General features: G+C 36.8%; 1 protein-coding gene across 6 annotated transcripts in view; it reads left to right on the plus strand.

Moving 5' to 3' along the window:
- Positions 1 to 21574, plus strand: part of ANKRD17 (ankyrin repeat domain 17) — a 181859-nt gene that overhangs the window by 68057 nt on the left and 92228 nt on the right. For all 6 annotated transcript variants that reach the window (XM_032150326.2, XM_058433941.1, XM_032150336.2 and 3 more), the window contains exon 2: positions 11997 to 12150. In XM_032150326.2, the coding sequence (XP_032006217.1) occupies positions 11997 to 12150 (154 nt within the window). The remainder of the gene's footprint in view (positions 1 to 11996; positions 12151 to 21574) is intronic.

Genomic DNA, 21574 nt, shown 5'->3' on the forward strand with positions numbered 1-21574 from the left:
TTTTTGTTTGTTTGTTTGTTATCTCGTTTAGGTTTGTTAATAGGCTATCTATAATGAACTAGAGAGTTTTTCCATCTGTTTTCTGGGACTTGTAAATAAAAAAGTAGTGCTCTATTCCTTAAATGTTATAATAATGCTATGTAATTTTGTTAGAGGTTGCCTCTAAATTCATTTGGGTTTAGGTGCCGTTTTGAAGGGCTAGATCTTATAATTGACATTGCTTCAGTGGACATATTCTACTTAGGTTTTCTACTATTTCTTGAGTTAATTTTGATTATCTTTATTTCCAGAAAACCATTTTGTTTAAGATTTTTGGATTTATTGATTCATAGATGTGCTCAGCTTTCTAACTTTAATAACTCCTTGTGTTTTTCTCTGTCTCTCATTTTTCATAATCATTCTTGCCAAAGGCCTGTCTCCTCTTTCTAGACTTTACCCAAGAAACTGTTTTTGGTTTTATTAAACTTTTATCTCTTCTCAATTTTCTCATTTCTGTTTTTTCATATAAATTATTTTGATGCATTTTGATTTGTATTCTATTTTGAAGCTTTTCATTTATTTTAAATCTCAGGTTCTAATGAATTTAATGCATTTCAAGCTCTAAATTTTTCTTTTCTTTTTTGTGTTTTTTTTAGACGGAGTCTCACTCTGTCACCCAGGCTGGAGTGCATTGGCACAGTCTTGGCTCACTGCAGCCTCTGCCTCCCAGGTTCAAGCAATTCTTCTGCCTCAGCCTCCTGAGTAGTGGGACTACAGGCGCATACCACCACGCCTGGCTAATTTTTATATTTTTAGTAGAGATAGGGTTTCGCCATATTGGCCAGGCTGGTCTCGAACTCCTGACCTCATGATCTGCTTACCTTGGCCTCCCAAAGTGCTGGGATTATGGGTGTGAGCCACCACGCCAAGCCTAAATTTTTCTTTGAAGATAGCTATGGCTAAATCCCATATGAAAAAATATGCTCATCATTTTATTTTTCATTTACTCTGTATTCTGAGAGTTAATAGTAGGCTTTTTTTCCGTTTTCTTTTTAAATTTTCAAGTAGTGTCGTCATTTTATAGCTAAGTTTTAGTTTCTTTCAACTTTATGGACCAAGAATGTGCCCTTGTATAATTTCTTCATTTTGAAATGTGTTGAGATTTTCTGTTTTGCTTAAGATATGATCAGGTTTTTGTTTTTAAAGACTTTTCTCTGTTTGTGATATACTAAGTTCTAGTTCACTATGAAATATAAATATTACAGTTAATTACTTATGTTTCTAAATCCTCTTCATCCTGCCCCTGGAAAAATGGTCTTCCATGAAACTGGTCTCTGGTGTCAAAAAGGTTGGGGAGCACTGCCCTAGAACATAGGCTTTTGGCATTACTTCATTTGAATCCTGGCTTTCATATTTTCAAAATAATCAGAAATCTTTATGATATATTTATATTATATACTTCTGTTAACAGTGGAGGATGTCCAGGTTCTTGGCATCTGAAACAAAGAATTGGACAAAACACACAAACAAAGCAAGGAAGGAATGACGGGATTTATTGAAAATGGAAGTACACTCAACAGTGTGGGAGCAGGCCCAAGCATTGGTGCTCAAAGCCCTCCTTATAGAATTTTTGAGAGTTTAAGTCCCCTCTAGAGGATTCCATTGGTTACTTCAGTTTGTCCTATGTAAATGGAGGGGATGAAGTAAAGTTACAAAGTCATTTATGGCATATACCCTATGGAGAGGATATTTCCTGTTATAGCTGAAATGTGACTCGGCCTTATGTTCCCTGCCAACAGACCCCATTTTCCTGTCTCACTTCCACTTTTATAACTTTAATGAATCATGTATTAAGAATTACCTGAGATATTAAAGATATGTTGTATTATACTGGTTTCTTTTCTAGCTGCTTATTCTTGCAATTCCAAGGCTGCCCCTTTCTTGGATGGATTTTTCTTCTTGAAGTAATATTTTCTCTAAATTCAGAAAATGTTTGTGGCTTTTAAATTTCATAGTGTTTACATACCTAAAAAAATTTCATTCTACGGTTTGGAATTTTACTTTCAAAATAATTGTGCATCAGAACTTTTAATTGCACAGATATCTTCTAGCATCTAGTGCTGTATTTAGGAAGTCTGATGTCAATCTGACCCCTAACAGGTCCCCACTGCTACCATCCTGGAAGTTTTCTAGACTTTATATCCTTAGAAGTTTGAAATGTCACCAGGCTTATGACTACAGGTTTTGTGGTGTGTATATATGTGTGTGTGTGTATCTGTGTGTGTTGTAAAGCCATCTTATAAGAATATTTGTATTCTGCAGCTGCTTTTATGATAATTGATAAATGATAATTCCTGGAGCAGGCTAAATTCATAATTGAATTGCATCCTACTATTGATAAATAGTTATGGGAGAATTTTTGACAAACCATATAACTTTAATTCTGTTACAGAAAAACCACTTAGAAACTCTAGATTTGAGAATTCCATAGAACTTTGTCTTATTTGAAATATTCATAATTTGTCCACTTCGTAAAGTTTATGTTAAAAATTTTATATTGAATTGTTAGTAATGTCATACTCAATTGTTGCAGGCAAATAGCAGTTTGAAGCATAAGAAAGAAGTCATGTTTTATGAAAGTGCTATAGAACAAAGCTGTGTTAACTATTATATCACTGATTCCTAGATTATAGTAACTGCTTAACTAATAGTTGTTAAATTGATAGACAAGTATGAATGAAAAAATATAAGAATAGATCAGTGGTTTATTCTGTAAATAGACTTTTTGAAAGGTAAATTATCTTTAATGAGGTTCACTTTAGTTTTATATACTGTAATCTCAGAATACCATAATGAATCATCGACCATTCTTTTTACAAGAAAGATTTTATTTCTTTAAGTGGGTTTTTATTTTCTTTCAACTTTTTACATTTCAATCTTATATTTGGATTAGTGTTCTGTGACATTACTGAAGATTTTGTCTTTGTATGTATAGAAAAAATATTTCAATTGTACCAGTTTTGGAATAATTTACTCCATTAAGAATTGTGATATTTTATCAAAGTTTACCCTTATTTAAGACTATAAAAAATACAGACAAAAGGAATTATTTCTGGGTCATGTGCAAGAAGAGACCAAATTGTGATGACTTTACAATTATGAATACTTCTTATTTATTATTTTATATGTAATAAGTCTGCTTATCAGTATTCAAAGAACTATAAGAGCAGATCGCCATATTTTTTCCAGGCTTACTTGAGAGCCAGAAATTATTATAATTTCTTAATAAATTAAGAATTTATTCAGTCACTGTGAAAAATGATCATAAACTCAAGTTTCTTAATTTTTCTATTCACTTTTTAATATTCAGTTTTTAAAATATGTTTTCATATGTAAAATGTATTTCCTATTGGTAATACCAAAATTAAGACTGTTGTTGCCTTCAATTATGTTCACATAGCCTGTGCTTTGAATATCAGTGAATACGTTTTATATGTATGAGTTATATAATTCATCCCATAATGATAGCCATAAGTCATTTCTAATGAACTTTTATTTTTTGTAGCGAAAGTGGTGTTAGTTATGGATTTATGTCTGTAAACCCATTTTGTGTTACTGAAATGTCTAAATTGGTCCTAAAAATCAATCATTGACACTTACTAAAAGAAAAATTTAGAAAAAATATAAAATCTTTTTGGAGGGATTTTTCTGCATTGACTGGATTTATTAAGAGATCTTAAAATTTTAAGTATGGTAAATTTTGGACTGAAGATAACTTCTTTTCCTGGAATAAGTGTGGGGATTATTTGTTTTAAAATGCCTTTATAATATAGTCAATATTTAGAATACCTTTTTTGAAATGTAGATTACTGGTTTAAAATTCAGATTACCAGCTTTTGAGATTCAGTGATAGAGTATTTTCCAGAACAACAAAAACAATAATAAATATTTTTTATTTATTTTTTAAATATTTTTTATTTATTATTGTTTTTTTCTTCTGGAAAACATCAAATGGGGGATGGGGTTAGTGTTGAATGTAAAGAAGTCTAAATTTTGCAGTTGCCAGCATTTTACTTTTATAAAGTATGTTTATCCTTAGAGACTGACCCTTTTTTCCATTTTCACCTCACGTAATGCATTCGATTTACTTAAGTTCCTAATTGGTTGTTTTGTCTCTGGTGTCACATCTATCTAAAGCAATTTTTAACATGGTCTCTAATTATCTTTCTTTTACTAGTTATTTGCCTTAATGCTTAAATCCTTCAGTAACTTAATATAAATTCTGAACGCAGCACAGTATTGAAAGGTGCCATCTTCCTGAAGCATCATTGCTTTTAGCACTCTCATTCGTAATTGTTTTCTCATTTCTCTGCACAATCACTGTATTAGTATCTGTTTAGTACTTCTTTCAAACTTGTTTGATAGTTATTTGCACATAGAGTTGCCTTTCTTTATTGTATATTTATGGAAGGTATTGATTATAACAAAATTATTTTTGTATTTGTGTAATCCAATGAGTAGCCTACTGCTTTGCACTTAGTATGTAATTTGTAGTTATTTGTTAAGTTGAATGGAGTTTGTGTGTATGGTATCGGTTAATTAAAATATACTAGTTTTCTTTTCTTTTTTTTTTTTTGAGAGGAAGTCTAGCTCTTGTCCCTCAGGCTGGGTGCAATGGCGCTGTCTCGGCTCACTGCAACTCTTCCTCCCGGGTTCAAGTGATTCTCCTGTCTCAGCCTCCTGAGTAGCTGGGATTACAGGCACCTGCCACAACGCCTGGCTAATTTTTGTATTTTAAATAGCAACAGGTTTCACCATGTTGGCCAGGCTGGTCTCGAACTCCTGACCTCAGGTGATCCGCCCGCCTCGGCCTCCCAAAATGCTGGGATTAGGCGTGAGCCACCGCACCCGGACAAAATATACTAATTTTCTTATCCTTTGGAATAAATACCAGTTTGTTAAACTACGGAATGAACCATTCTTCTCTAGTATGGCAGTAATATTTCTAACTTGAGGAGTAGTTTGAAATGTAATGCTAACAATGACAGTTGGTCCAAATGACCCCGCATTACCAAATTTCCATGTGACTTTGTGTTTTGAGTGTAGAAGGATTTGAATTACCATTAATGACAAACAAATTCATTCAGCTCTGACCATTGTTAAAAGACCTTGGTTTTCATTATTAAATGTTTGTATTAAGTCAGACTTAATTTGGGGTGAAAGTGAAAAAGAATTGTAATTATCTTAGAAATCTAAGTAATATTACTGTTAAATAATAGTTTTTCTGTTTAAATAAAAGCAACTTCTACAGTGAAATGTCATTACCTTTAGTCTTTCAAAATTAAAAGGACTTAGCATGAACAAAAGTACAGACTCGTATGAAAAACACTCTATAGACCAGGTAAAAGTGGCTCACGCCTGTAATCCCAGCACTCTTGAGAGGCCAAAACTCATCTCTACCAAAATACACAAAACTTGTGTTTTGGTGAAAACTCATTTCTACCAAAATACACAAAAATTAGGTGGGCGTGGTGTCGTGCGCCTGTATTTCCAGCTACTCCGGAGGCTGAAGGGGGAGAAGGAGGCTGAGGTGGGAGAATCGCTTGAACCCAGGAGGCAGAGGCTGCAGTGAACCAAGATTCTGCCACTGCACTCCAGCCTGGGTGACAAGAGTGAGATCCTGTCTCAAAAAAACAAAACAAAACAAAAAAACCCTCTATATATCTATTTCTCAGATACAACATTTTCAAGAATTTCCCATGAAGCTTTGTTTTCTTTAAATATTTGATGACAAATTTCCGACACTATTCCTTCATACTTCAGCATGCATATCTGAAAAACAAGGACATTTTCTTACATAACTGAAGTAATTCCTTTATGTTATCTAATACCCTGTTCACATTCAGATTTCTTGTCTCAAAAATACTGTTTTTACAGTTGTCTTGTTTGAATAGGATTTAAGTAAGACCTATTATTTTGCTGGTTATATCTCTCGAGTCTCTAATTCAGAACAGTTCTTACTCTATTCAAAAAAGATTTTTTGCTCCCATTCTGCTTACTTGAAGGAAATGGTCAGTTTTGCTGTAAAATGTTCCACATTTTAGACTTTTCTTTTTGACTTATATTTAACCGAGTGATTCTCAGCCTCTTTCTCCTTCATGATTTTTGTTGTTGTTGTTTTCAATTTTCTCTTGTAAGGGAACATTTAGCAATGTCTGGAGACATTTTTGGTTGTTGCAACCTGAAGTAGTGTTGCTAACTGGCATTTAGTGAGTACAGGCCAGGGTTGCTGTTAAACATCCTAAATTACACAAGACAGCCCCAAACAACAAAGAATTATCTGGTCCAAAATGTTAATAGTGCTTTTACATTGAGAAACATTGATTTATCTTATTCCTGTATTTGCCTTACTAATATCCATGTACTGGAAGTTATTTACACGTCTAAAATTTCTATTTATTGTTTATTGTGGGGACAAGAATTCTTTATAGGAGGTGCTGTGTATTTTATGTTGCATAAATCGGGGGCATGTTAGGTTTGTTTGTCCCACTTTTAGTAATTAAACAATGGGTTCAGGTAGTTAACAGCCTCATCCCTAAATGTAAAATTTAAAGTCACCTTTCCCAGAGCAGTGTGGAAGTTCAACTCCTGATTATTCCAGCATTGTCTTTCCTGGTGGAAAGTATATTGAGGTAGTTAATTGGATAACTGGTCTCTTGGTGCTAGGTATTTAGAAATCTCCTATTTAAATAAAGGTCCTTGTGTCTGGTTTTTTCATCTGTAACACTGAATTGAACCTGCTGATTTCTAAGTCTCTTGCATTTTTATGGTTCTTTATGCATAAACATCATTTCATAAAATATCCAGCTGGTCAAAACAACACGTTCAAACCACTTTAAATACAACTTTTAAAAAAGGCCAGTTGTAACTTTGATAACTTTTTTCCCCCTTAGAGAATACATTTAGTAAGGACATTTCTTTGTCTTCTCTCTTCATGGAAGTTATTTATATATTTCATTTAAATAAAATATTTTCAAATACTTTCTTTTAAAATTTTTTTTTTTTTTTTTTTTTTTTTTGAGACGGAGTCTTGCTCTGTCACCCAGGCTGGAGCGCAGTGGCTCGATGTCGGCTCACTGCAGCCTCCACCTCTTGGGTTTAAGCAATTCTCCTGCCTCAGCCTTCCAAGTAGCTGGGATTATAGGAGTGCACCACCATGCCTGGCTAATTTTTGTATTTTTAGTAGAGACAGTGTTTCACCATGTTGGCCAGGCTGGTCTCGAACTCCCAACCTCAGGCGATCCGCCTGCCTCGGCCTCCCAAAGTGCTGGGATTACAGGCGTGAGCCACCGTGCTCAGCTCAAATATTTATTTGAATTTCTTATTTGGACCATTTTTAATGTTTGTTATGTTCCAGAAGTTGGTTGTGATTCAAAATGATTTTTTTTCTGTAGAATAATATAATAAAAATGCGATAGGTTTCAGAGGGAAAATTCATTTTAGTTTTTAATCTGAACTATCTCAGAGAGGTGTATGCCCATAATTTAATAAAGGAATACTTATTTTTGTATGTTTATAAGATTGCATCTCTTTATGCCAGTCTCTCTTCACTTGTTTTGTAATGTAACACGAGCTCTTTCTAGTTGGAAAAAGAGGAACTGGAAGTAAAGGAGGAAGTTCTCTTTTTCCTCGCTGAACTTTTATACCTCTTTTTCTTTCTCGTTACCTTATGCACTTTCTGCCCTGTATTATGGTTCATTTTTACACACACTCATTAAAGAAGTAAGTTCCTACATAGCAAGGCTGGTATCATGCATTTCATTATCTCCCATAGTATTAAACAGTATTTTTTACACATAGAATGTTTGCAATAAATGTGTGTGTGTAATGAAGATAGCATTTTGTACCACCTACTATCTAATGTAAGATTCTGTATCTCCTCTAAGATCTATAAAATATACCTTTAGATGTATTTATTGTGATTACCCCTTTCTTTTTTTTTTTTTTTTTTTTTTTGAGACGGAGTCTCGCTCTGTCGCCCAGGCTGGAGTGCAGTGGCGCAATCTCGGCTCACTGCAAGCTCCGCCTCCCGGGTTCACGCCATTCTCCTGCCTCAGCCTCTCCGAGTAGCTGGGACTACAGGCGCCCGCCACCACGCCCGGCTAATTTTTTGTACTTTTAGTAGAGACGGGGTTTCACCGTGGTCTCGATCTCCTGACCTCGTGATCCACCCGCCTCGGCCTCCCAAAGTGCTGGGATTACAAGCGTGAGCCACCGCGCCCGGCCGTGATTACCCCTTTCTTCTCCAAATACACTAGAGCCTTTTAGAGTCTGAAAGGGAAGAATCCCAAAATCATCTGGTAAATTTCACCTTCTTTACAGATTCTGACTTATTCAATAGTCACTTGAATCCTGACAGTGAGTTAGACACATTTCTAATTGCTGGGTGTACATGACTAAACCAAAAAAAGTGTTTGTTTTTACAGAGCTTGGAAAGACTATATGTATAATATTCATGTGTGATAAATCTATGAAAAAAATTAGGCAGAATTGAGGGTCTAAAGTTATAGACGGCTGAGAGAGAGACTTGGTTAGGTCACACAGGTAGCAGCTAAAGCAATTCTGGTACTTCATATTTTAGCAGTGTCCTTGAAAGTAGCTCCTTTATTAATCATAAATGAGGGATGGGGAGGAAATAATAAATATTCCTGTTCTTTTCTGTCATTTTGATAGCCCCTCCCTTTTCTAAAGCTCTCTATAAGAATTTCATAGTCATTTGAATTTACAGTTTTTTAAGTTACCAAGTTTTGCATATAGTGAGAATTGTGGGCCTAAGAATAACATAAGAACTTTTGTGGAGAAGCTTAAAGTCAGTAGAAAGTAAATGTTTCTGTATTTAGTATATCTCATCAAGAGATGGAAATGCAATTTTCCTAGTAAGTTTTTACCAGGCTAGTTAGGATATCTGTGGCATAGGGGACTTTGTGTAAGACAGTCGCTTCTGATTGAAATTTGATATCTTCTGTGATCTAACTTCTAACCTATCTTTTCAAACCTACAGTAAAACCCTGTGTTCTATCACATAGAAATTTTATACTTGCCAGTCCATGTTCCTTCTTTCTCTCCTCTTATACAAATTAATTTTTTTGATCAAAATCCTTTTATATTATTCTTTATGCATGCAGTGTCTCCTTTGAACATCTTTAGCACCTCTGATCTCTACCTTTGATTAATCATGTAACTATATACTGCTTTTTGATGTGTTCTACTTTCTAAAATGTTCATTTAAAATATTGTATTATGGTATTTCATCTATTCATTTTACCTGTTCAATTTCATACATTTGTTTATTTGCTTTCATCTTTTCATCTAGTATCTAAAATATAAATTTTAGATACTAGAAAATTTCATTAGGAAACAGCTTTTTCTTTAGAAAGACTCATCTTCTGGACCTTTCCTTGACAATAAAAAAATGTTTTTTACTGCTATAATTTTGAATCACACTTTGCTATGCCCAAAAATTTGCTTCCTAAAGTATTATACTTTAGTTAGCCTTTAAAATTCTTCCTTTCTCATACTTTTACTACTACCTTTAAAGGTAACTTAAAATTAGCCTGGCCTGGTAGTGCATGCCTATAATCCCGTCCTTTGGGAGGCCAAAGTGGGAGGATCACTTGAGCCCAGGAGTTCCACATCCTGTTGCTACAAAAATAAAAAATCAGCCAGGCGTGGTATGTGCCTGTAATCCCAGCTACTTGGGAGGCCGAGGCAGGAGGATTACTTGATCCCAGGAGTTTGAGGCCAGCTTGGGCAACATAGCGAGACTATCCATGTCTCTTTGAAAAAAAAAATATATATATATATATATCTATATACACACACACAGATATATGCACACACGTATATAATTTGAAATATATATAATTTTTAAAAATTGTTTTTGTATTTTTTATCTCCTTGCCATAAGGAGTTATAGATTAATTAAAGTTAATGTAGAACAAAATTTTATGAAATTTAAAAATTTACAGAGTTTTTTAGAATGTTGTGTTTGTGTATAAAATATTTGAAATCTCAAACGTTATTCCATGTTAAACTACTTTAGTTTAATGGAACTTTGTAGAGAAACTTATATTATTTCTTCCCAGATTTAACTATTTAGTATTAAATGTTTTGATTAATTATAGCAGTATTCCTGGTTACTTGATAGTTGACTTTTCAAGATGGAACAGTATCGTTTCTGAGGTTATGATGGTTAAGGATTTATTCCTTGTCTTTTTTATTATTGACCTTCTGGATACTAGGCAAGAGCATGATTGTATTCTAGCTTATTAGTTATTTTTACATCTATTTTAGTTATTGCAGTGTTAGTAGTACCTTAGATTTATGAAATAAACTAACTGATCATATTAGTGATGTTTTATATAATAATTACCAATTTTTATCAGTAAGCAGAAAATAATATGTTTTAGTACCTATTTGTAAGTAGCACTGTGATAGGGAATATCAAAACAAAACTTTACACCTGTCTTAGAAGTTTATTTTCTAATTCTTTAAATTTCTTTTAATTGAATTGGCTATACTTATATCAGTGTTTCTTAACACAGTAAATAGACCAAAGGTGTCCATGAGGTCAAAACTATTTTTATTGTAATATTGAGATGTTACTTGACTTTTTTACTGTATTGACATTTACAATGATGGTGCAAAAACAGTGGTGGGTAAAACTTATGGACCCAAAGGCCATGGAAACAAACTGTACTGATATGATTGTATTCTTCACTACCATGCGCTTGAAGTTAAAAAAAAAATTAAATGCTAGTTTAAGAATATCCTTGATGAAGCGATAAAATTATTAATTTTATGAAAACTCCCTTTTTTGAATGCATGTTCTTTCAATATTACCGTGTGTAACAAAATGGGAAGTACACATAAAGCACTTTTGCTACATACAAAAAGTATAGTGTTTGTCTGAAGGAAAAATAACTGCAATTTTTGAGGTGGATCTTGTCTGTCCCAGGATGCATGGCCCAGGCCCAGCAAGCCATTCTCCTGCCTCAGCCTCCCGAGTAGCTGGGACTACAGGCGCCCGCCATCATGCCCAGCTAATTTCTTGTATTTTTAGTAGAGACGGGGTTTCACAGTGTTAGCCAGGATGGTCTCGATCTCCTGACCTCGTGATCCGCCCACCTTGGCCTCCCAAAGTGCTGGGATTACAGGTGTGAGCCACCGCGCCCAGCCCATAACTGCAATTTTTTTAGATGTGAGGTGAATTAGCCTTTTTTCCCCCATGAAATGTCATTTTTGTGGTAAAGTACAAATGAAAAACTACAGTTATCAAACTTGGATATTTGGCAAATGCTCCTCTAAAAATATTTTAAGTGAGTCTGTCCCTTTAAGGAAAACAAGAATACTTGTTGCCAATGATAAAGTTAAGCTTTCAAGCACAAATTAGAATTTTGGAACTTGTTTGCCTAGGCTTGACAGCTTTCCAGTACTTAAAGACTTTTTGGATGAAATCAGTGGTGATATTAATGAATGTGATTTTTTGATAGTGATATTTGTTACTTAATTTCCAATATGGTAAATATCAAGAAATATAGGGTTTATATAAAGTCCTTGGGAGTTCAGTACTTCATTGAGTCCTGAAAGCAAAACATTTAAAAACTGCTGATTTAGTTAGGTCTTCTATTCACAGTTAGAGTTTTTACAACCTAAGCATCACACTCAACCCTACATATACCTAATAACCAAATTAAAGTAGAAAAGAATATTAGTAAAGAAAATTAGGCTAAATATGAGAAATAAAGTTTTGAATTCTTCCACAAAAATAATTTTCGTCTTTTGTTAATCAACAGGCTTAGATGTCATGTTGAACGTTTTAGGGTTGCACTGTGTTTACTATTGTTAATTATGTTAACATATTTTCTCCCTCCCCTGCTTTCTTTTTATTTCTCTCCCCTCTTTTCCTTTCGCTGTTCATTTCTCCCTTCCTCCCTCTTTTTGCATTTGTTTTGTAGGTGGAGTCTTTCATTTTGGATCAGGATGATTTGGAAAATCCAATGCTGGAAACAGCTTCCAAGTTGCTCTTATCAGGTACTGCTGATGGTGCAGACCTCAGGACAGTAGATCCAGAAACACAGGCTAGACTGGAAGCTTTACTAGAAGCTGCAGGTATGTACTCTACATAGTAATAAGTCTACCTTGTTATGTAAAGTTGCACATCAATCTAATAAAAGCTCTTGTTAAAAATGAATGATACAGGGTATTTAGAATTATACTATTAATAAAGGTTAATTGATTACTTTCTGCTGAATTACATGGAGCATTTTACTAAAGCATATTGTAATTTTCATTACCAGAGTAAAATCCACGTGCTACAGTTGACCTTATAGAGATTTTTCAGTTGAGTTTGATTATTCGTGAATTATGTATTTGTGAATTTGCCTACCTGCAAAAATGCATTTTAACTTCAAAATCAGTACTAGCAGTCTTTCATAGGCATGTGTAAAGCGGTGAAACATCTGAATCACCCTACATGCATGCTCCCAGCAGAAGTCGAACAAAGTGATGCTCTACATTCTTGTTTCAGCTCTCCTGCTGTAAATAAGTGTCCTTTTGTGGCCTATTTAATGCCAGGTTTTACACATTTTTGTGATTTTTGTTGGTGTTAATTTTTTAATTTTTTTATTTTTGTGGGTACATAGTAGGTGTAAGTATTTATGGGATACATGAGATATTTTGATACAGGCATGCAATGCATAATAATCACATCAGGGTAAATGGGCTATCCATCACCTCAAGCATTTATCCCTTTTGTTACAAACAACCCAATTATACTCTTTTAGTTATTTTTAAATGTACAATTAAATTATTTTTGACCATAGCCACTCTGTTGTGCTAGCACATACTAGGTCTTTTCATTTTTTCTAACTTTTTTTTTTTTTTTTTGGATACTCATTAACCATCCCCACTTCCCCACCACCACTGCCCCAACTACCCTCCCCAGCCTCTGGTATTCATCCTTCTACTCTATCTTGGCTATTGTGAATAGTGCTGCAATTAACATGGGAATGCAGATACCTCTTCAGTATACTGATTTCCTTTCTTTTGGGTGTACACCTAGGAGTGGGATTGCTGGGTCATGTGGTAGCTCTATTTTTACTTTTGGAAGCGACTTCCAAACTGTTCTCCATATGGTTGTATTAATTTACATTCTCACCAATAGTATATGAGGATTCCCTTTTCTCCACATCCTCTCCAGCATTTGTCACTGCCTGTCTTTTGGATAAGTCATTTTAACTGGTGTGAAATGATATCTCATTATAGTTTTGATTTGCATTTTTCTGATGATCAATGATGTTGATACCTTTTCATATGTGTATTTGCCATTTATATGTCTTCTTTTGAGAAATGTCTATTCAAATCTTTGGCCCATTTTCGGATCAGATTATTAGATTTTTTTTTCCTATTGTTTGAGCTCCTTATATATTCTGGTTACTAATTCATTGTCAGCTGGGTAGTTTGCAAATATTTTCTCCCATTCTGTGGTTGTCACTTCAGTTTGTTGATTTTTTTTTTTTTTTTCCTGTGCAGAAACTTGATATGATCCCATTTGTCCTTATTTGCTTTAGGAGCCCATGCTTTTATGGTATTACTCAAGAAATCTTTGCCCACTCTAATGTCCTGGAGAGTTTCCCCAATGTTTCCTTTTAGTAGTTTCATAGTAGAGGTCTTATGTTTAAGTCCTGAATCCATTTTGATTCTATTTTTGTATGTGGTGAGAGATCGGGGTCTAGTTTCATTCTTCTGCATATGGATATCCAGCTCTCCCAGCACCATTTATTGAAGAGACTGTTCTTTCCCCACTGGATGTTCTTGGCAACTTTGTCAAAAATGAGTTGGCTGTAGATGTATGGATTTATTCCGGGGTTTTCTATTGTATTCTAGTGGTCTATATGTGTACTTTTATGTGACAATCATGCCATTTTGGTTACTATAACTCTGTAGTATAATTTGAAATCAGGTAATGTGATTATTTCTAGTCTTGTTCTTTTTGCTCAGGATACCTTTGGCTATTCTGGATCTTTTGAGGTTCCATGTAAATTTTAGGATTGTGATATGGTTTGGCTCTGTGTCCCCACCCAAATCTTACCTTGAATTGTAATCCCCATTATCCCCATGTGTCAAGGGAGGAACCCAGTGGGAGGTGACTGGATCATGGGGACAGTTTCCCCCATGCTGTTCTTGTAATAGTGAATGAGTTCTCACAAGATCTGATGGTTTTATAAGGGGCTCTTCCCCTTCCACTCCTCACACTTCTCTCTCCTGCTGCCATGTGAAGAAGGTCCTTGATTCCTCTTCACCTTCTGCCATGATTGTAAGTTTCCTTAGGCCTCCCAGCCATGTGGAACTGTGAGTCAATTAAACCTCTTTTCTTGATAAATTACCCTGTCTCGAGTATTTATAGCAATGTGAAAACAGACCAATATAGATTGCTTTTTCTACTTCTGTAAATAATGCCATTAGTATTTTGATAGGAATTGCATTGACTCTGTAAGTTGCTTTGGGTAGTATGTACATTTTAACAGTATTGATTCTTCCAACCCATGAACATGGAATATTTTCCCATTTTTCTTGTGTCCTCTTCAATTTTTTGCATCAGTGTTTTATAGTTCCATTGTAGAGATCTTTCAGTTCTTTGATTAAGTTCCTTCCTAGGTATTTTATTTTATTCGTAGATATTGTAAATGGCATTACTTTCTTGATTTGTTTTTCAGATTGTTGGTTCTTGGCATATAGACATGGTACTGGGTTTTGTATGGTGATTTGTTTCCTGCAACTTTGTTGAATTTATCAGTTTTAGTAGTTTTTTTGCTGAAGTCTTCAGGTTTTTCCAAATATAAGATTATATTATCTGCAAGCAAGGATAATTTGACTTCTTCCTTATCAGTTTGGTTGTCTGTTTCTCTTGTCTGATTGCTCTGGCTAGGACTTGCAGTACTGTGTTGAACAGAAATAGTGAAAATGGGCATCCAGATCTTGTTCCAATTCTCGGGGGGATGCTTTCGACATTTTACCATTTAGGATAATGTTGGCTGTTGGTTTGTCATAGATGGCTTTTATTACGTTGAGATATGTCCCTTCTATGCCAGTTTTGCTAAAGGTTTTAATCATAAAGGGATGGCTGGATTTCATCAAATGCTTTTTCTGCATCGAGATGATCATGCAATTTTTGTTTTTAATTCCTTTTATGTGATGTATCACATTTATTGACTTGCATGTGTTAAACCGTCCCTGCATTCCTGGTGTGAAGCCCATTTGATCAAGGTATATTATCTTTTTACTGTGCTGTTGGATTCTGTTAGCTAGTATTTTGTTGAGGATTTTTGCATCTGTGTTCATCAGGGATCTGTAGTTTTCTTCCTTCCTTCCTTCCTTCCTTCCTTCCTTCCTTCCTTCCTTCCTCCCTTCCTTCCTTCTCCCCTCCCTTCCCTCTGCCTTCCTTCTCCCCTCCCCTTCCCCCCCCTCCTCTCCTTTCTTGGTTTTGGTATTAAGGTGATACTGGCTTCATAGAATGGTTTAGGGAGGATTCCCATTTACCCTGTGGGTTCTGCTGAAGAAAGTTTGTGCCCAGTTGAAATTATTATGAAATTCAGTTGGAAGTTTTTTTCACCCTGTGACCCCTCCCTAATTCTGCTGGCTGCCTTCCCTGAGGGCCCCCATCAGATGCAGTCAGGGATGGCTTCCCTGGGCTCGAGCTGAAGACTGGGTGTGCTTACAAGTCTCTTCCCACTGCTGCTTCTACCTTTATATTTCATGTGGCTCCCTATATTCATTTTTGTTATAGGTGAGGTTAAATCCTTCTCCTGTGATCTGGATTTTCAGATTCCCCAATGGACATGTGTGTTTGGAGACAGGTTTTCCCCCTCTCATACTTTCGGAACTCACAGTTTTTGACTGTCTTGCAGAATTTGCAGCAATATGTCACTTCTTTCAGAGAATCTGTGAATTGTTTTGGTTTTCCTGGTAATGTTCCTGCAGTGGTTCTTAGAGCCAGAGTTTGTGGTGTGAGTCTCCACATGCTATTCTGCCCATCCAAGTGGGAGCTGCACGTTAGCCCTGTCTCCTCTCCTCTCTGCCATCTTTCTTTCTAAGTCCAATGTTTCTTTGTTGATTTTCTCTGTGGAAGATCTGTCCAGTGCTGAAAGTGGAAAGTTAAAGTCTACAGCTATTTTTATATTGGGGTTCTGTCTTTACCTTTAGCTCTCGTATTTGCTTTATATAGCTTTGTGCTCCAGTGTTAGGTGCATATGTATTTAAAATTGTTATATCCTCTTGCTTAATTGACCCCTTTATCAATATATAATGATCTTGTCTCTTATATTTTTGTGTTGAAATCTATTTTGTGCAGTGTAAGTATAGCTATTCTTGCTCTTTTTTGGTTTCCAGTGGCCTGGAATATCTTTTTCAATCCCTTTATTTTCACTCTGTGTGTATCTTTATAGGTGAAGTGTGTTTCTTGTAGGCAACAGATCATTGGGTCTTGTTTTTTTATCCATTCAGCCTCTGCATATTTTTTTATTGTAGTCCTTTAAGTCCATTTACATTCAGTGTTGTTATTGGTAAGTGAAGACTTACTCCTGTCATTTTGTTATTTGTTTTCAAGTTGTTTTGTATTGTTATCTTCCTTCTTTCCTTCCTGCCTTTTAGTGAAAGTGATTTTCTCTGGTGATATGCTTTAATTTCTTGCTTTTTGTTTTTTGTATCCATTGTATATTTTTGATTTGAGGTTACCATGAGGCTTGCAAATACTATCTTATAACCCATTATTTTAAGATGATAACAGCCTAACACCACTTCCATAAACAAATTTAACAAGCTAAAAGAAAACCAATGACTCTGCACCTTAAGTTTGTCCCCCTACTTTTTAACTTTTTGTCATTTCTATTTATATCTTACTGTGCTGCATATGTCTTGAAAAGTTGTTGTAGTTATTATTTTTGATTGGTTAATCTTTTAGTGCTTCTACTTAAGGTAAGAGTTAACACACCACAGTTACAGTGTTATAATATTCTCTGTACTTAATATTATCAGTCAGTTTTGTACCTTCAGATGATTTCTTTTTGCTCATTACCATTCTTTTCTTTCTGATTGAAGAAATCTCTTTAGTGTTTCTTGTAGGACAGAAGTGGCGATGATGAAATCTCTCAGCTTTTGTCTGGGAAAGTCCCTCTTTCTCCTTCACGTTTAAGGGATATATTTGCCAGATGTACCATTATAGGATAAAATTTTTTTGCCTTCAGTACTTCATGTCATGCCACTCTCTCCTGGGCTGTAAGGTTTCCACTGAAAAGTCTGCTGCTAGATGTATTGGAGCCCCATTGTATTTTATTTGTGTCTTTTTCTCTTGCCGCTTTTAGGATCCTTACCTCCTTGACCTTTGGAAGTTTGATTATTAAGTGCCTTGGGGTAGTCTTCTTTGGGTTAAATCTGCTTGGTGTTCTGTAACCTTCTTGTACTTAAATATTGGTGTCTTTCTCTAGGTTTGGGAAGTTCTCTGTTACTATACCTTTACCTTATAAACTTTCTACCCCTGTCACTTTCTTTACCTCCTCTTTAAGGCCAATAACTTTTAGATTTGCCATTTTGAGGCTGTTTTCTGGATCTTGTAGGCATGCTTCATTCTTTTCTATTCTTTTCTTTTTTGTCTCCTTTGACTGTGTATTTTCAAATAGCCTGTCTGCAAGCTCACTAATTCTTTCTTCTGCTTGATCAATTCTGCTATTAAGAGACTCTGATGCATTCTTCGCTGTGTCTGTTGCATTTTTCAGCTCCAATATTGCTGCTTAATTCTTTTCAGTTATTTCAGTTAATCCCTAGGGGATTAGGGAGGGGTGTCACTGGCAATTCAAAACTGTCTTTTCTACCCTCTTTAATGCCTGTTTCAGCAATACGAAGTCAAAACCAGGCACTGTGTGTGCTTATCTGATTTTGGGTTTATATGAAGATGCTCACTTTGTGTAGATAGTTGCCAAATTTATCAGATAGTTAAATTTATCTGATAGAATTCTGAATTCCTTCTCTGTGTTATCTTTAATTTCTTTGAGTGTCCTCAATACTGTTTTGATTTTTCTTTCTGAAAGGTCACATATCGCTGTTTCTCCAGAATTGGTCCCTGGTGCCTTATATAGTTCAGTTGGTGAGGTCGTGTTTTCCTTGATGGTCATGATCCTTGTAGATGTTTGTTGGTGTCTGGGCATTGAAGAATTAGGTATTTATTATAGTATTCACAGTCTGTGCTTGTTTGTACCTGTCCTTCTTTGGAAGGCTTTCTAAGTATTCAAAGGGACTTGGTTATTGTGATCTAAGCCATGTCTGCATTGGGGAGCACCCCAATCCCAGTATCGCTATGATTTTTACAGATTCATAGAGGTACCACCTTGGTGGTTTTATGTAAGATCTAGAAGAATTATCGGGATTACCAAGTAGAGACTCTTGTTCTCTTTTCTTTCTCCCAAACAAATGGAGTCTCTCTCCCTCTCTCTCTCTCTCTCTCACTCTCTCTCTCTCTCTGTCTCCCCCCGAGCCACGTGGAGCTGGGGTTGGGGTGACACAAGTACCCCTGTGGCCACCACCACTGGGACTGTGCTAGGTGAGACTTGAAGCCAGCAGAGCACTGGGTCTCACTCAATGCCCGTTGTGACTGCTACCTGGCTACCACCTATGTTTGCTGAAGGCCCTAGGGCTCTATAGTCAGCAGGTAGCGAAGCCAGCCAGACTTGTTTTTTTCCCCTTCAGGATGGCAGGTTCCCCTAGGCCCTGAGCTGGTTCAGAGATGCCATCTGGGAGCCAGGGACTGAGGTCAAAAACCTTAGAAATCTATCTGATGAGGGTCTATTGTACTGTGTCTTCGCTGGCACTCAAACCACGATATACAGTCCTTCCCACTCTTCCTCTTTCCACAGGTAAGGAGTCTCAGCCCATGGCCGCCACCACCAGAGGCCCACAGGGAGTACTGCCAGGCTACTGCCAGTGTGCAGTTAAGGCCCAAGGGCTCTTCAGTCAGCTTGTGATGAAAGCTGCCAGGCCTGAGACTCACCCTTCAGAACAGTGGGCCCCCTCTCTCCCAGGACAGCTCCAGAAATGTCATCTAAGTGCCAAGCCTTGGAATAGGAGACCCCAAGAGTCCACTTTCTACTCAGCAGCCCCCCCACCCCAACTGTGCTCTCACTGTTGCCACCATAGCTGGCAATGTGCTGGTTCTCACATGAAGCTGGCACATCCCAGAGTCTCAACCGAGGCAGGTGGCATACTACTTGGGTGTCACTGCTGGTTCTTCAGGGCCCAAGGGCTTTTTAGTCAGTAGGTGATGGATCCTTTCCAGGGATGGGTTGTTTTCTTCAAGGGAGCAGGTTCCCTTCTGGCGCAGGGTGCGTGTAGAAAGATTGTCCAGCAGCTAGGGTCTGGAATGGGAACCTCACGAATCTGACTGGTGCCCTATCCTACTGTGGGTAAGCTTGTATCCAAGATGCAAGACCAAGTTGTCTCTGCTCTTTTCTCTCAAGCAGAAGGAAGGGGTCTCTTTTGGAGTCTTAAGCTGTGCTGCCTGAGGTTGGGAGAGGGGTGACTCAAGCACTCCCTTAGCCACCCAAGTGGTGGCTCAGGAAGTTGCCTGCTCCCCATCCCCAGTCCAGTGACCCCAAGTCCATCTTGGCACTAGGACTTGCTTAGGAATTGCAGTCCTGTGGCTTAGACTGCCCCTCAGCTTCACTTAGGGCCCCAGAGCACTGCAGCCCATGTTGATAGGGCTTGCTGGAAGTCAAGTTTGGACTGCTGGGATGGACAATTTCCCTGTGGCTAGTGCTGGTCCAAAAGCTCCCTCCACGAGCAGGCATCAGCTGAGTTCAGCCTGTTTCTGCCCTCCGCTGTGACTGGGCAGCACTGAGTTCAATGCAAAGGCTCACAGTTGCTGTGCTCTCTGTCTTACAGTTGCACAGTTCTTTGCACCATGTGGGGAGCTGCTAGGGGATTAGGGAGGAGTGTCACCAGCAATGCAAAACTGTCTTTTCTACCCTCTTTAATGCCTGTTTCAGCAATACGAAGTCAAAACCAGGCACTGTGTGTGCTCAACTGATTTTGGGTTCATATGAAGATGCTCACTTTGTGTAGATAGTTGCCAAACTTGGGGAGGGGTGGGGAGATCACTAGAGCCCCCTATTCAGCCATCTTACTCCATCTATCTTGGTGGCGAAGCCAGCCAGACTTGTTTTTTTCCCTTCAGGGTGGCAAGTTCCCCTAGGCCCTGAGTTGGTCTAGAGATGCCATCTGGGAGCCAGGGACTGAAGTCAAAAACCTTAGAAATCTGTCTGATATTCTATTGTACTGTGTCTTAGCTGGCACTCAAACCATGATGTACAGTCCTTCCCACTCACTGTTTAAAATGGCACCCAAGCATAGTGCTGTCTAGTGTTCCTAAGTGTGAGAATGCTGTGATGTGCCTTTTGGGAAAAACATGTTTTAGGTTCAGGCATGAGTTTTACTGCTGTTGGCTGTGAGTTCAATGTTAGTGAATCAACAACATATATTAAATAAGTTATATTTTACATCATGGAATGCCATGCAGCCATAAAAAAGAATAAAATCATGTCCTTTGCAGCAACATGGATGCAGCTGGAGCCCATTATCCTAAGTGAATTAACGCAGGAACAAAAAACCAAATGCCACGTTATTACTTATAAGTGGGAGCTGAACATTGAGTACACATGGACACTAAGAAGGGAACAATAGACACCAGGGCCTACTTGAGAATGGGAGGAAGGTGAGGATTGAAAAGTTACTTATCAGATACTATGCTCATTACCTCGGTGATGAAATAATCTGTACCCTGAACCCCCGCAACATGCAATTTACCCACATAACCAACTTGCACGTATACCCGCTGTACCTAAAATAAAAGTTGGAAGGACACACACAAAAACGGTACATTTAAACAGAAACACACACAAAACAGGGTTATGTGCATTAATGACAATGCTGTGGCCAGGGGCTGGCTAACGCTGTATTTCTCCCAGGAGCAGTGGTTGAGTATAGTATTTGCTAATTCCGTGTTTCTAGCAACTTAACATAACTACTGTGAATAACTGCATAATGAAAATTGACGATATATAATTTTCCCCACTTGTTTGTTAGAGACAGTAGGCTGAAACCTTCTCATGTGAATCATCGTGGTATTTTTGTGAGTGGATCATTATATTATCCCCATAGGAACAATGTTTTAATTAGGGAGTGTATATATATATGTGTATATATACACACACACAAATATTTAGCACTATATATTATATCTTAAATATAAGGCAGTGATAATGAAATCTCTATAATCATTTTAAAGACATATATTTTCTTAGGTTTTATAAAGTAGACATAAATACACTATGAACACTAATTGTTCATGGTTTAAGAACCCCAGCGCACTACCTATTATACATGCAATGCATGTAAACTGCTACTTTATTATAGCATAAAACTGACCTAATACTGTTCAATAATGCTTTCAGTAAACATCTTGTAATACAGTAAATTTTTTTTTTTTTTT

The sequence above is a fragment of the Hylobates moloch genome, unplaced genomic scaffold (genome assembly GCF_009828535.3).
Source record: "Hylobates moloch isolate HMO894 unplaced genomic scaffold, HMol_V3 SCAFFOLD_2, whole genome shotgun sequence".
NCBI lineage: Eukaryota > Metazoa > Chordata > Mammalia > Primates > Hylobatidae > Hylobates > Hylobates moloch.